Below are 16,794 nucleotides of genomic sequence, written 5' to 3'. Positions count from 1 at the left end.
AAAGTACAACTCAATCTAAAATGTGTAATCCTTTATCTTCCATGCAATTACTTTGTACACAAAAAGTGTCAACCATGAATCTTTTGAAGGGAAATTATTTATAAAGCAATTTGATATATTTAGTCATAAATTGGTCGATAATTGGTTGCCTAGTGTCCAGTGACAAATATTTCATGCATATAAACTAACCACTAGACTACCTACGGGTACATACCAGGGGCAGATCCAGACATTTTTAAAAGGTGTTTCAACCAAAGATATGGGAGGGGGATCCAACTGTTTGTACTCATTTAAAAGCATTTTCAAGATAGTATTAGCTTTAGGTAGGGACTCTGTAGGAACGTCACGTTAAAAAAACTATATCTGCCGCAATGCATTTTTCGCATTTGCAACGTTTTTGTAACTGCAAAATAAACAACTTTTCCCTCACTGTAAAAAATAAATAAAAATAGCTTGAGAAACTTCAGTATCTGTGCTTTTCAATTCAGTAATAATCTTATATATCAACGTGTATATTAGCTTGCAGTAAATCTTTGAACTACGATAAGAGTTGCCGTAAACGTCACTTTTCAGCTATCGAGACAGACAAATGCTAACCCTTTCCGTTCCTCGCGCTTTTTATAGAAAGGTAAACAGACAACGAAAATTGACACACAAATGCAGAAATAAACCAGGAATCTGATTTTGTAAGTATCTCGAGTAAAATTGTAGAAGAAGGTAGGAAATTATTGATATTAACTTCATTTTTTTAATGTTTTTGCCAAAAATAAGTGTTATTTCTAAAAATAACGGGGGGATCCATACTTTTCCAAAATCTAGAATATTTTCTCCGTAAAATCATGTTGGGTATGTGTTGATCTGTTCTACATGAGCAAGGCGCGACCCTGGTAAAGATGGTATGTTTCGTCTAAGAAAAGGAGAAAAAAGATAGCCGTGAACGTTCACGACGTTACAAACCACATGAAATATTTTCTCATTGGCATTATAAAATCGGCGCTCCGTAGAAGTGTCTTCCTATTTTACAACTTTGATATCGGTGATTAACAATTATTTTCTATTTAAAATACTGTGTTTCAATTTCTTCACGAAGAAAACTATAGTATTATACTCTTTACACTGATAATCACTCGCTCGAAATCACTCGAGGATAGCTATTATCGACAGTGTAGAATTTCTGTTGGTTTGTAATTCAGACACATGGGTTAATTCCCTTTCCAGGTAAAACTATTGAGGCACTATGCGGGATAATAAATAAAAATAGCTTCATTCAGAGTCGGTAGGACAATTAAAGCTATATAGTTCCATATATTTTTTAACTGCCATAATATAATTCCCAATGAACTGCATTATATAATAGATGACAGAAGGCTGTAATGTTTATATTATTTGCTAGGCAAATCAGAGAAAAGAATATAATTATGTAAATTGTCAAATAACAAGTAGTATTTTTTTTATTATTATTTTCTTGTTTGTAATTAATATGTACCGAAGGACCCTTTAATTATAGAATGATTTTTTTTTATTTGATTTGTCGTTCAAATATTGTAAAAATATTTACTATAAAAAGGAAGATGTGGTATGATTGCCAATGAGACAACTCTCCCCACTAAGTTAAGAGACACAGAAATTAAAAACTATAGGTCACTGTATAGCCTTCAACAATGAGCAAAGCATATACCGCGGCATAGAAAGCTATAAAGGGCATTGAAAAGACAATGTAATTAAACGAGAAAACTAACGACCTAATTTGTGTACAAAATGAACAAATTCAAACATGTATGTCATAGACAAACGACAACTACTGAATAACAGGCTCCTGACTTAGGAAAGGCACATACATACAGAATGTGGCGGTGGGAAGTATGTTAGCGGGATCTTAAGTCCATTTGCTGCCATTTGATATCGATAATTTATTGAAAAAATATATAATATGTCTCAATATATTTGAGTATGATAAATTATTGATAAATAAATGTGACCAAATTTACAACGGCAATTACTGGTAATCATTTGATACCTCTGTTGCATAGATTTATATTTGAAGTACAACAGTGACCAACAAAATTACAAACTTATTAATTAAAAGCAGCAACCTTTCCCGTAAATACATTTAAAGAACATTTATAAAGGATCAAATCAAAGAAATTGCACATATGTAAATTAAAAATATGCATGACACAAACTTTATTTCTCCTTTCAATAAGTGTCAATTACCTAGACTTCAATCGTTCCATTAGTATTAAAACCCACTATAGAAAGTGAGGTGTCTTCTGACTGTGTTGGGTGTATAAATACGCAAGAACGACCATGGCAGTGGGGATGGAGACTTAGTTTAATTATAATTGAAAACTTGATTGAAACTGATTTGCTTTCTGAATTTAAAAAAATCCTTGCAATGACTCATGCCAGCCATGTTGTTGTTCTCTAACAAGCAAACCTCAGGCCAATTGACAACATAACATCAGCATGTACTCAACCACACATGGTTAAAGCCAGGCATATAAGCAAAAAAAATCATAATTCTACAAGGTACATGTAAATAGGATTTTTAAATGTCTGAAATATTTTTGGTATTTAAACCTTTTTATGAAAGTAGGTTAACTAAATACATTTTCATATTGACAAAGTTACATCATATCAGTTTGCAACTACAGAAAACTATACTGGACATTGTTTTTAAATTTTGTATTCATCAGATATAAACAGTTTTTCATATATTTGTTTTTTAACCTCCTGAATATAATGAAATATTTGCCACTTGACATTAATCAACCAATCTAGATCTTTGATCCTCCTGAACATAATAAAATATTTGCAATTGGGCATTAATTAACCAATCTATATCTTTGGTCCTCCTGAATATAATGAAATATTTGCCACTAGGATTAATTAACCAATCTATATCTTTGATCATCCTGAATATAATGAAATATTTGTGGCTGGGCATTAGTTAACCAATCTATATCTTTGATCCTCCTGACTATAATGAAATACTTGCCACTGGGCATTCATCAACCGATCTCATATTCTCTACAAGAAAGATTCTCCTTTTTTTTTTTTTTGATATTATAAAATGAAAAAGAGTTTATATAGGTATATAACAAATTGTTTTTATTTCTTCTATTTTATACTTTCAGGCTGTGAAAAAACTGCTGAGCAATAAGATGGAACTAGCTGTTTGATGAAGGAATTTTTTTATTCAGACTTAATTTAAAACATTTTGAAAAATTAGTCTGTCTTGTCTTTGTACTTGTTTTATAAAGCCAACAAAAAAAAAACCAAAATAAAGCATTTTATTCTTGATCTTTTATTATGATTTAATCTTTTCTTGGCTAACATGGCATTCAAGATCTATAGATATAAGAAGATGTTGTATGAGTGCCAATGAGACAACCTTCCATCCAATTCACAATTTGCCAAAAAAAACAACATTATAGATCTAAGTACTGTCTTTAACACGGAGCCGAAGTAGGCTGACACTGAACAGTAAGCTTCAATCCCTTTAATGAATGTGACCTACAGAATTGTACTATTCGCTGGATTTGTTATAGCATGAGCAACACGATAAGTGCCACATGTGGAGCAGGATATACTTACTATTCCGGAGCACCTGAGACCCCAAGTTTTTGACGGTGTTCGTGTTGCTTATTCTTTATTTTTTTTATGTTGTGTCATGTGTACGATTGTTTGTCTGTTTATCTTTTGACTTGGGGTTCAAAGGGTTCCAATTCCTAAATTCCGAGTTTACTTTTGTCCATCTCGATTTCCAGGGCCTTATTTGACAATATCTCATCTCAAAATCCAGATAAAATTACATGTTTTTATATTTTTGGAAAATACATTGATTGATGAATGTGCATTGTTCAAAGCAACCAGTCTGAGTGTCTGTTGTGCATATTCCCTGTATCTTAAATAAGTTTTCCAGTTTGAGCTTTAAAAAAAAAAAGGGTAAAAAATGTTCGTCGGTTACTTGATAGTGCATTGTACACGTTATTACTCTTCATAACTCTGCAACTTTTGTTGAACTAGTCTGCAGCCAGGATACAATGTCAATAGATATAGGATGATGTGGTATGAGTGCCTTTTTTTTTATATAAAGTCTATTTAGCTCTGTGTTATCGTTGATCACCGCAGTGACGGATCCAAACGGAGGGTTCTGGGGGTTGGGACCCCTCCTTTTTTGGACGATCAATGCATTTAAATGGGGACATATAGTTGGAATCCTCACGCCCTCCCTTGTCCTAGTTTGGAACCCATCTTTTTAAAATTACTGGATCCGCCCCTGCATGCATGGCGAACAGTAACTGACATTATTCTGTATATAACTTTGTGGGGTGCTTTGAAACAAGATTGTGTAACGCCAAAATCAAGCACATTTTTGGGGATTAAAGTCAGAAGCTTTGGGAGGGTTACTTTTATAACAATACTAATACCCGATGAATGAAAACCCTGATTTACTGGACGTATATACACATAAATCCAGAATTAATTACATTAAATCCAAAAATCCCTATGATGATATACTTCGTTTCCGAAATAGGAAGTTAAAAAAAAGTGGTCCGACCCCCCCCCTTTTTTTCCTCCCCCTTTTCTTCTTTATGTTCTCCAGTTTTAAATGCTTATTTGTTTTGTCATTTCCACCAAATCAGTTACAATCATAAACAAACTTTAAGTAATAAAATAAAAATTGTCCTGCTAAAAATGTTCAGTTTTAGTCAAATTTATTTTTTCCAGTTTTACAATCTAAATAATATTATCTCTGTTTATTTCCTTTTTTAATCATTTGAAAAAGCTGATAACGACAACATAAGCTTTAGTAAACAGAAAAAATACTTTTAAAGACAATGTATCTAAGTTATCAACATTTTTACAATTTTTGTACATGTATATTCAGTAGGCATTAAGGATGAAGAAATTTTGGCAGAAAAAAATTGTGTTGTCATCAAATTCCGACACGTGCTACGGGTCAAAGGTCAAATGATTTTCTGAAACCATGTACGTTAAATTTCTCCTGCCATACGGTACATTCAAATAATACATTGATATAAATTACGAAATACTCCTATAAAAATCCCACAGAGTCCCTACTTTAGGTTATATGTGAGATTAAAAAAATGTTTGTAAGAATGTAAAGCGTTCACTGCAATTTAAGAATTGTCTGCTCTTGGTCAATTCATTTTGTCATCTTACCATTTAAATAAGTATCACTGAACCAGTATATATTTGTTTAGGGGCCAGCTGAAGAACGCCTCCGGGTGCGGGAATTTCTCGCTATATTGAAGACCTGTTGGTGACCTTCTGCTGTTGTTTTTTTATTTGGTCGAGTTGTTGTCTCTTTGACACATTCCCCATTTCCATTCTCAATTTTACTTGTATAGTAAAACAACGCTTTATATAAAAAAAAACATACTTACACCAGCAGCTACCTTCTTTACATTCTAAAGTCAAGGGCCTTTTGAAATCCCATTTTTACAATGATATTATAGTGAGTACAGTGTAGGACAGTCGGGCCAGCCGAAGGCTGGCCCGAAAATTTTTTTTGGGCCAGTAAAAAAATTACTTCACAGGCCCAAAATGCCAATTGGTAGCCCAATTATTTTACTCAATTTTTTTTCCGTGTTGAGCCATAAAAAATGGAGAAAAAAAAACATTATAAATTGATGTTCTTAACTTTTCAATCAAACCTTGCCGACACATAACCCTAAAAAACACATTCACAGTCTTCATTGTCACTGAATTAATGAAACCTCACTGTCCAGTGCCTAATATAGATCAATATAGGGTTTTGAAGAGGAAAAAGTGACTTCTCATTCCATGAGAGTAGCAAGAAGAGAAGTTCAATTACCGTTTCGATTGCATAGTGATGTCGTGCCCATCGATGAAGATTTTGTTGTTGCGTTTAAAATTAAACAGTTTTCTGCGAATTGATCTATTGAAATTAGTACTGGGAATTTCCGCGATATTCTGTCCGGTCAGTCATTTCAAAAGTTTGTATTTTAGTACAAAATGTCAATGAAAAACAAAATCAAAACATTTTATAAACGTAATATTTTCTTATATCACAGTCACTTGTTTCTGTACTTGGGGGTTCGTATGAAAAAAAATATTTTGACAGCTTCTCAGTTGTATCCGTGTTTGGAGTTTTTTTTCCATAACTCCTGTGTCCTTGTTTGGTTTAGTGCGTCAGACGAGATTTTACTGTCAATGACTGTCGTTATCTTTTATTAAACACATTTTGTTTAGCGACCACCATTGCCAGTAAAGCCTTATTTGACCCACTAAACATGCAATCGAGCATGCAATATCACGCACGACGTGTTTGTCATTCGCAATGTTAGAATTCTACTGCACTTCTTCTTCTTCTATATGTATATCCTTCCAATTATGGAACACCTCCTCAACTTGTACGTTTTAAAGATGTGATCAGAGGATTTCCGAAAATGATTTTTCCGAAGTTGGGGTGTGTTATTTAAGGAGTAATTACGATTTTGAGAATAATAATGCACTCGCCCAATGATTTATTTTTGGGTCAGTAACTATCTATCTTTTACAGTTTCTAATCGCCCAATCAAGGTTTTGGTCGCATTTGGCGACCAGGCGACCGGCTGTGTCCTACACTGGAGTAGATTTATAAAACTACGTAAATGAGCTACATCCAGTCATCCAAAACATATCAATAGACTAATTACAGGATTACTCAAGTTGTAAATATGTGCTAAATTGGATATTGTATAGAAAGGTATATACTATGAAAATAAGAGCTTGGGGCAAAGCACCGCGCTCTAATTTTCATAGTATACACCTTTCTATGCAATAACCGAGACTTAGAACATACTCACCCCTTCCTGTCCAATGAAAAGTCATTTTTTTGCCCTCCAATTTTCATAGTACATGGACTTCCATGCACTATGAAATGCTATGCATGAATGACTTTTCGTTGTCAGTTAATTATGAAAGTGAACTCTTAATAGCTGCACTAATGAAGTGTACAATCCCTGAAGGTATTTTCCTTGGGAAAATAGCCACCTGATTATAGATGAAAGAGCAAAGATTAAAAATATTTTGAATTTTGGAAAATTTCATACATTTGCTAATGGTAAACATATATAGAATACACAAAAAAAAAATTGGTAAGGATAAATAAAATGACATTTATATTTAATTCATATACCATACATTTGAGGGAATTATTTTCTTTTTCCTTCAAAAAAACACAATGCCAGACTGCTGATATATAAAAGCAAAGGATTGTTTTCAGAGAAACACAATACATTTAAATTTATCATTAAAAAGTAAGCATTTAATGTTGAATGGTCTGAATTCAAATATTCATACAGAGAGTTTTATATTTATAAAAAAAAAATCAAATTTTAAAAAGGGAATTTATATATAAACATTATGTTGCTGTTTAAAATAAAAAAAAGTCTACAGATATACATGTAAAAGTATTAAATTTTACCTGAAGCAGAAGAAAAACAATTTATCCTTCACAAACTGTGTCAGTGCTATTTCATTTCATCCATTGAAATGATCATTACCTATGTATTATATTTTAGTTCATTATAAAAAGTGAACTCTTATTTAGGTTTGACTATTACAATGGGAAAGGATAATTTTGTAAGGTCACTCGAAAGTGTGAATATGTTCTTAATTGGTCAGACAATTCTTGGTCATGTTTTATGAAGATTTAAGCCCTCGGCTTCGCCTTTGGGCCTAAATCTTCATAAAACATGACCAAGTATTGTTTAACCTATAAAAAAACTCAAATACTGAATTTTGAGTCTTCAGACTGACTGACCTTGGATTTCACCCCACCATAAACACTTTTGGTGAGCATGCTACCACAACACCACCACAGTGGTTCTATTAAGACAATGAAACCACAACATGAAACAATAAATATAACTTACTGTGATTGTTTGTAAATGCATATCATTCATATTTTCTCTCTCAATCTTGTTGGTCAGTTTTTGAGTTTTCAGACTGGTACTTAGGTCTTTCACAGTTGACTTTAATGATTCTATCTCAGAATTTAATTCCACTTTCTCCTTTTCTGCTGCATCAGCATTTTCTGTTAGCTGTTGTTTCAGCTGAAATGAATTAATAAACATCAAAAGTAACCTTCACCTTATATTTGTAATTTACCATATATAAATAAAGAGCAACTCTAGAAACAGCATCAAACCACTGACAAAAAGTGCTATTGGCATACTTTTCAAATTATTTTCAAAATGACCTTCAACTTTCACCTAAACATGCTAAAGTTGCAGTATGTATACCTATGTGTACTTATAGCCTAATTAAAATGTCTGAAGATGGCTCCAAAATGTTATTTTTAATCATTTTGGCCCACTTTAAATGATAGCCCCAAAAAATAAATAATAAAAACATTCTCAACCAAAACCTAAGTTCAGAGACAGGACAGAAACAAAATGCATAGGTCTTGCCTCTGCAAATTATTTGAGGTGATAAAAAATTTCATTAAAACAATACTGTGCTATCACAATTTGGACCTCACTCAGTGTCATCCCTCCATAATGTAAAACATTTTAATTCAATTGTAACAGAAATCTGTACAATAAGTAGTTTTAAAGATCTTTTTAATGTTGTTTGGTGTTTTGTTTTTTTCACAAGTTTGTTTAACATTCTGTATGACAAACAGGGTTGTCTCTTATATATATATGCATTTGACTGCTGCAAGGTACAATTTCTGTGTCCAGCCTGCTGGGTGAATTAATGTGTATCCATTAAAATTTTACCTTAGCCACTTCCTCTTGTAGATTATTAACTTGACTTTTGTATTTCTCAACTGTTGCAGTAGCAACATTTTCTTCTTTAGGAGTCTGTGCTGGTGTAAATATTTTCTTGTCTACAAAGGAGAAAATAAAAAATACCAATACACAAGTGTCAAAATCAATATGCATATCTTTCAGAATGCCAAGAAGAAGAGTAACATGAAAATTATAATGATCAAAATTATTTTTTCTTAAACATTCAAAATGGCTGAAAAATTATTATTAGAATGTATCCAAAGATTCTCTATGAATTCTTTTTGTAAAGAGATTTTACAATATCCTTTTTATCAAACATGTGTAATTATCAAAAATGATGTCTTAGAAATTAATTATAAAGATAGTGTTCTTTAACCGTCTTATTGTTGGGGTAAACTGAAATGCCCAGTTAAGGCCAACAACCCAAATGCTTAGAGAAGATCAACATTTAGACATGTTCCTAACTAATAAAAGAAAATTTCACAACCTTACCATTGTTAAAAGGCTGAGTTAATCTGCACAGATATATATGATAGGCTATCTAGACCTTCATTAGAAATAAAAGACGCTCTAGAAAAATACATCATTCTCACCTTGTGTTAATTCTTTATATTTTCCATCTAGTTCCATCAATAAGTCTGCCTTATTTCTGTTAGTATTATCATTCTGAGTTCTCTCATGTTTAAGTTGAGATTTCAGGGCCTGAATTTCCATGGAGTATTTGGCAACCATAGGATGTTGTTTAACTTGCTCCTGCAGCAAATTGATCTCTGCTTTTAAGTCTTCCTAAATAACATATCAAAATAATATATAAGTGTCTCAATATTTCATTATTCAATGTACTGTTGTATAAAAACTATAAACAAATAAAAGAGCTTTTCAATACCCTATAAAAAAATAATAAAAAAAATAAAGGTTAGTTTTTCTTTTGAACACAAATCAGTCACCAGAGTTTCATACAAAAGTGTTCAAAGCACATTAAAGACATTGTTAGAAAACTGGAAAATCACCCCCTTTATTATGAATAAAATCCTATAACTCAGAAACATAGAATCTAAAATTTATAAAAATAAAAAGAGAACTCATATCAAATGAGATTAACAATTCACTTAAGTTTTTTGTAAATTGATGAAAGTGTTTTGAATAATTGTGCAAATACTGGAAAATCCTCTTTTTAAATGAAAACCCTATAACTCCGTAAGGTAAAATCTAAAATTTAAAAAAATTAAAAGGGAGCTCACATCAATAGATATAAACAATTCACCAAAGGTTTATTTGTTTGCAAATTGATTTTAGCATTTTTGAGTTATTGTCCAACATGTTGACAATGGACAGACAGACGTACAGATGGACAATGATATACCAAAATTCATCCTGTAAACAGGCTGCTGCCTATACAAATTAAAATATGGCTTTTAAATTGTTTTGAAGAAAACAATACTGAACTTATTTATCCAATGAATATTACAGTCAAATAATGTAATAATGCTTTGAAATATGTACAGATTAAAATAGGTGAGCATTTTGTTTTTATATGTGAATCATTGTGCAACTATCACGATTAAAGAGACATGTAATAATCAAAGAGCTGATAGCTCTGAAGTGGAAGAAGGTGAATAAAAGGTAATTGAATTACCATAAAAGCAGCCCCACTTACCCAGGCTGCTTTGTTCCATTATCGTTAAAATGTATTTTTTTTCTTCAAACAAGAAAAGGTCATAAGTACATGGATTTCCCATCCGTACAATCATTTTCTATGTTCAGTTGACTATGAAAATTAGGTAAAATCTTTAATTTGGCAGTAAAATTAAGAAGATCATATCAAGAGGAACACATGTGTACTAAGTTTCAAGTTGATTGGATTTCAACTTCATCAAAAACTACCTCGACCATAAACTTTATAACCAGAAGCAGACTGGACAGACTAGAAAGCATATTGCCCATAAATGGAGCATAAAAATAGTAAGACTTGTTACATACCCGCCAACTTTTGAAAGTTCCCATATGGGTTTTTACTGCACAACAACAATTTTAAAGGTTACAATTTTTAGCGACGTATTTTGCAAGATCTGGATTGTCTAGAAAAAGTGTCATATTTGTATGATGAACTTACATGCCTTTTCCTTAAGTCTGTTTGCATGATTCTAGTTATATATTAAATCGGTAGAAAAAATATACAGGACGCTAGCAGACCAGGGTTTATTTTCCAGATTAAGAATATTAGATGCTTGTTGAAATTTCCAATTTTGAATTATGCACAAAGATGGACCTTTAACAGGTTGGGAACAACACTCCAAATGAGGGTAACCTAACTGGAAGATCATCACAACCCACTGTAAAAAATGAGCACAAAAAAAGTCAATTATATTCATATTATTTGATGAAACTTTTCCCCCAGAACTATGCATCTATTAAGTACTGAATGGTCAAAACATCATGTTTTTTTTATCGACATAAATTTTGTCGTAAATGTAACCAAATGATGTAGAAATTGTGTTTTTTCTTCAAATGTCCATCAAATTGGAATGTTTATAGTTCCCTTATTGCCTCTCTATTTGAATAAAATAAAATAATAAGAAGAATCTGTTTCTTGTTTTGTTTTGTTTTTTGACAAATGATTGTTCACTGCTTGCAAATGAATCATTATATTTATATATCTTATCTGTATATATTTTTGTTCATGTCTCCATCTCCTTATCATTTGTAAATGTATAGACAAATAAGAAAGAAATAAGCTCCACATGTATATTTGCAACATCGTAAATTAATTAAAAAAATAACATACACTAACACTGGTACTGCATGGATTTTAAGCATTATGAAAGTCATATTTGTAGAAAGCTTAAAAACACTTAAAAACAGTGAAAAATGTCTTGCTTTATCTTAGCTTACACAATAAATTCTAATATATACTAACATTTACAAATTTAAATTTCAATATTAATCTTACTACTGACCCTTTAATTAGTCTAGTTGTACATATTGTATGTTAACTTTTAATCAGTCATAAACAAATTTATAATATAAACTTCAATTTAATCCTTGAAAGGAGGTCTAGATTGCTAAAATAATTTATAAATTTTAATTTTTTTATTTGTCCAAAATCATTTAAATTCATTTAATCAACTTCCTTTTATGATTATTTGATTAAAATATTAATCATTTATAGTCTTTTTACAATTTACATTTTTAAAAGCAAAATAACTGAAAACAGGATAAAACAAAGGGAAGTAACAAAAAAGTATTTCAATATTCCCAATACACATCGTTTTGATAACACAACGGCTTACTGCCGGAGGTAAACATCGTTGATTACCAGTATGTTTGACACCCAAGTTGTCAAGTGAAGCCATATAATTATACATCTTCTTTGATCAATGATGTTCAGGTAATGACCGACCGTGCAAGGGCTGTATAGCCAGTCAAGGTCGTTAAAAACTTCCATTTGTTTTTGATGTTCAGGTAAAATTTAACACAGGTGTCAATTACACCCGTACAGTAGTAAGAAATGATCAAATATGGCGTCTGAAAATTTTCATTCATGAAATATTTCATACACGGGAGTTTTTTTCTCCTAAAAGGGAGGACGGGAGGAGACCCCTGAAAACGGGGGTTTGTACTCCCGTCGGGAGGTTCACATGTATGTTACGAAGGGCATCTAATTCACATGACAAAGGAAAACCATGAATAAAGACAACACTTTATATATCCTTTTTATTTATATAAAAACAAAATCTTCTTGTCTGCAGGATTGCAAATTCGTAACTTCAAGGGCGAACTTGTAAACAGGGCGAGTTGTCCCGATACCAAATTCACGCATGCGTAATACAAATATCTACAGTAAAAACATCCTGTTACAAGTAAACAAATAACGTTCATGTGGATGAGATGAAATCTAATAATTTACATAAATAAAAGGGTCATATTTACGATAGTGATTGTTTTACAATCATAATTTACAAATTAAATGATTCAGATGCCTAATCATGTGTAAAAATTGGTGTCAGGAATCTTAAGTTGTTTTGAAATTGTAATACATGAAATGAATGCGGCATACGGAGACTCAATGCCAATGGTCAGCCCCTTAAGTCTTCAGAAGACTTGACGTCTTCTTCCACTAAAAAATTACATTTCAGTATTTTTGTATTATGTTTCTTTTTTTAAACTTTAATATTTTCTGAGATATTTGTTTGTACAGCTTGAATTCATGTTCTGAATACATATTTTAAAAATCTACATGTAGCATAAACATATTACATCAAGGTTCTTCAATATAACAAGGTACATACAGCATATTTGTCTTTGTCGTCTGATTCAAGTCCATTCTTCTTCAATGCAGATTCCAGCTGCGATATTCGATTCTCTCTAAATTTGACAATCATTTTTGTTGACTGAAGACAGGCATCTTTCTTATTGCACTGATCTCTTAATTTTATCAATTTCTCTTCAAAAATCTATAAAAGTAGGTTATAAAAAAAATGATTTATTTTTTTCTGAAATACATTTCTTGTTAAAAAAATAATATAAGCATATATACAAAATTTCTAAAAACAGGAAAAAAGGAGTCACAACTCCATTTTTTTCTAATCTATGTGACACATGGTCCTTTAACAATCCTATGCATACTCTTATGAGAAAAAGAAATAATTCATTATGAAATAAATAATATTGTTGGAGATTACATGTTTATTGTTCTATTTCTTTAAAACTTTTAGCCAACACAAAATAAAGATCAACAAACTTTTCAGCATGTTTGCAAAATTAATTTCCTATTTGCAGAATAAGTCACTAACAATGAAATCAAGTAATAACAGAATTATAATGTTCCTTCTATCAAAGACAAATTGGTGGCCATGTGTGTTAAAATCTACAGTATACTGGGAGGCTTAATTGTTTTACTACAAAAATTTGCACTGGAAAACCCTACACTGGAATGGGAATGAAATTTCACAATTGCTTGTCATAGTTTTGACATTATGAATCAATAATGACGAAATGCTTTTTATAAGAAAAGTAAAATTTCATCATTTTTAGTTTACCATTTTTTCCTGAGCACAGTTTTCCCTGAGTAACATTGCTTGTATAAATCTTTCTTTCCATTCTGAATCACTAACAGAACTTGTGTTGTCACCTTCCTGCTTTAATCCTGCATTCATAAAATAGAAATAAAAGTATATATGAACTGCAATATCGAAAAAAATATATTTGCAGCTTTAACACAAAATGTAATGAGCATTAATCATGTGTAAAAAACTGCAGGACAAAAAGACATTTAATGTTGCTTTGATACTAGTTGATATCATCAATATTATTCAGATTTGTATTACAATGCATGTGGGTATTTTAAAGTTGTATTTTATCAGAATTAGCATGGTTTTAAAACTTTAAAACTATTTGGAGTTGCATAGCAGTCTGTATTATACATTTAATCAAAGTGGGGAAAAAATTCATCAAGACCTTTTTTATGCAAATGACTTATTGTCTATATGATCAGATCCAAACTAAAACCATTACTGAAGTAGTGACATCTATTTTTTATCTACAACCCATGTCTATTTAAGACCTACTGCAAATATTACAGATTTTTTTTTTTAAACTACATTCACAAAAAACAAAAATAAATCACTGCATCCATGTATAATAACATACCCGATGTGGAAGGTTCCATTTTAATTGTTCCAGATGCATATTGCTGTAACATCTCTTTAAGTTTCTTGATCTCTACTTGTAATGCAAGCACGTTTCCATGGGAATCCTCATTGATCACAGCCTTACAAAATTAGAAAAAGAAACTTTATCTCACTTCTAGATAGTGACCCATAGGAATCAACATAATAGTGTACATTTTTGTATTTTTAGTTATGATGTTTTTTACTCTAATATAACTTCTCTTATGCGTAATCCTTCATGTTCATCCTTTTGGTCGAATTGTTATTGTGTTGAGTCAAATAACATGCCCTTTTCATACATTATTTCCTGTCAAGTCCTCTAGCACTGTTTGGATATGGCCAATTGTTGTCTAGAAATGTTTGTTTTCTTTTTGTATTTAACATTAAATTTGTAATCAAATGACATTTTATTATTGATATGTGGACAATGCTTTTATATGAGTGAAGATAATTCCATAAAATACTAAATAAGCCGATGATATTGATAGATTTTAATTAATTAGCAAAAATTAGCAAAAATAAAACAAGAATGTGTCCATATGTAAGGATACCCTACTCACACCATAATTTTCCTAAAGCAGGACAGACAGACCTGGAACAAACGGATGACTAAAAAACATAATGCCCCTAAGTGGGGCAAAAAGAGCTGTATCAGACTATGGAATTGGCATTGCTTCTTCAATTATTCTATCCATTTGACAGTCTATTTATATTTTTGTTTATCATGATGATGCTGTATTCATAAATAACTATAACAAATGTATTATATGCTATTCTAATATGACGTGCTTCTTTAGCTTTGTAAACAACACTGTGATAAAATTCTCAGACTCAGAGATATTTGAGCTTTTTCTAACAGGGAGAACAAAACAGCCACACACACATCATATCCCCCTCGCTTCAGTTTTTTAATGACCGTATTTGTCCTATTAGAATCGAAATAATTCATGGAAGCCAAAGATTGTTGGAAATTTACACATGACCTGGGCCGTGATATTTGTTAATTTTTATCCCTCGCTAACGCTCAGGATAAAATTTGAATATCACGGCCCAGGCAATGTGTAAATTTCCAACAATCTATGTCTTCTATGAATTATTTCTTAAATATCTTCTCTCATATTTTTCTCTACATACCTTGTTTTTGATCATTTTAGCTCTTCCTGCAAACTGTAGGGTTGACAAACTTTCTCCAAAACATCTAAATGCAGTGACAATAATTCATGAAATATGTAAATAAACAAACACTTTTGTAAATATGTTAAATGACACATACATCCTTTTTACAAGTTTTTAAATAGCAGAAAAAGTTTTACAATATACGCTATTATAGTTGTTAGCATTAATTTAAGCACATATTATCAATGGACATACAATGTTTTTTCTAATTTTTACTAATGTGAATATGAGTTGGTGCTAGACAAATACAACTAAAGACTACACATTCGAACTGCTTAAAATTATCATGAACATAAAAACAGACACATTATTTACTGTTGATTTACTGCCTAACTGTCATTTTTATTGAGTCTTCGACTTTAGTCGAAAAAGCGAGACCAAGTGATCCTACATTCAGTCGGCGTCGGCGTTCACAAATATTCACTCTGTGGTTAAAGTTTTAAAACACACTGGATTTCTACCAAGCTTGGAAAGAAGCTTGTTTATGATCATAAGATAGTATCCAGAAGTAAATTTTGTAAAAATAAAATTCCATTTTTTCTGTATTTTACTTTAAAATTGATGGACTTAGTTTTTCTGCTGGAAACCATTACATTTACTCTGTGGTTAAAGTTTTTAAAATTTCAATAACTTTCTTAAACTATTCTGGGTTTGTACCAAACTTAGACAGAAGCTTGTTTATGATCATAAGATAGTATCCAGAAGTAAATTTTGTAAAAAAATAAATTCATTTTTTCCGTATTTTACTTTATATAAATGGGCTTAGATTTTCTTCCATTTAACATTACATACAGTCTGCAGTTAAAGTTTTTAAAACATTTATTAGATTCAAAAACTATCCTGAATTTTTACCAAACTTGGACAGAAGCTTCTTACAATCAAAAGATATTATCAAGAGGAATATTTTTATTGATTTTTTTCCTCACTTTTGTTGAGCCTGCGATTTACAGCAAAAATAGGTGAGACACCTGGTTTCATGGAACCCTTACAAATTTTTCATTTATCTGTACTTACTTTGAGCTTGGATGAACACATGCAATGATATGTGTTTTGGCATTTCCTCCAAGGGAATCCTGAAAAATTACAAAAAAAGTCCCATTATTTTACAATATTGATGAGAATATTAAAAAGATATGAGAAGTTATGTTATGAGTGCCAATGAGACAACTCTCCATCCA

At 31.3% G+C, this 16,794-nt stretch overlaps 1 protein-coding gene across 2 annotated transcripts in view; it reads right to left on the bottom strand.

Moving 5' to 3' along the window:
- Nucleotides 1-16,794, bottom strand: part of LOC134721410 (kinesin-like protein KIF15) — a 56,440-nt gene that overhangs the window by 19,801 nt on the left and 19,845 nt on the right. For both annotated transcript variants that reach the window (XM_063584394.1, XM_063584395.1), the window contains 8 exons: nt 16,631-16,689; nt 15,575-15,638; nt 14,421-14,541; nt 13,811-13,917; nt 13,061-13,225; nt 9,365-9,557; nt 8,760-8,869; nt 7,911-8,090 (listed from right to left, as the gene is read on the bottom strand). In XM_063584394.1, coding sequence (XP_063440464.1) covers nt 7,911-8,090; nt 8,760-8,869; nt 9,365-9,557; nt 13,061-13,225; nt 13,811-13,917; nt 14,421-14,541; nt 15,575-15,638; nt 16,631-16,689 — 999 coding nt within the window. The remainder of the gene's footprint in view (nt 1-7,910; nt 8,091-8,759; nt 8,870-9,364; nt 9,558-13,060; nt 13,226-13,810; nt 13,918-14,420; nt 14,542-15,574; nt 15,639-16,630; nt 16,690-16,794) is intronic.

Source organism: Mytilus trossulus, chromosome 6 (assembly GCF_036588685.1).
Source record: "Mytilus trossulus isolate FHL-02 chromosome 6, PNRI_Mtr1.1.1.hap1, whole genome shotgun sequence".
Lineage (NCBI taxonomy): Eukaryota > Metazoa > Mollusca > Bivalvia > Mytilida > Mytilidae > Mytilus > Mytilus trossulus.
This window is presented reverse-complemented; position numbering and strand designations above follow the sequence as displayed.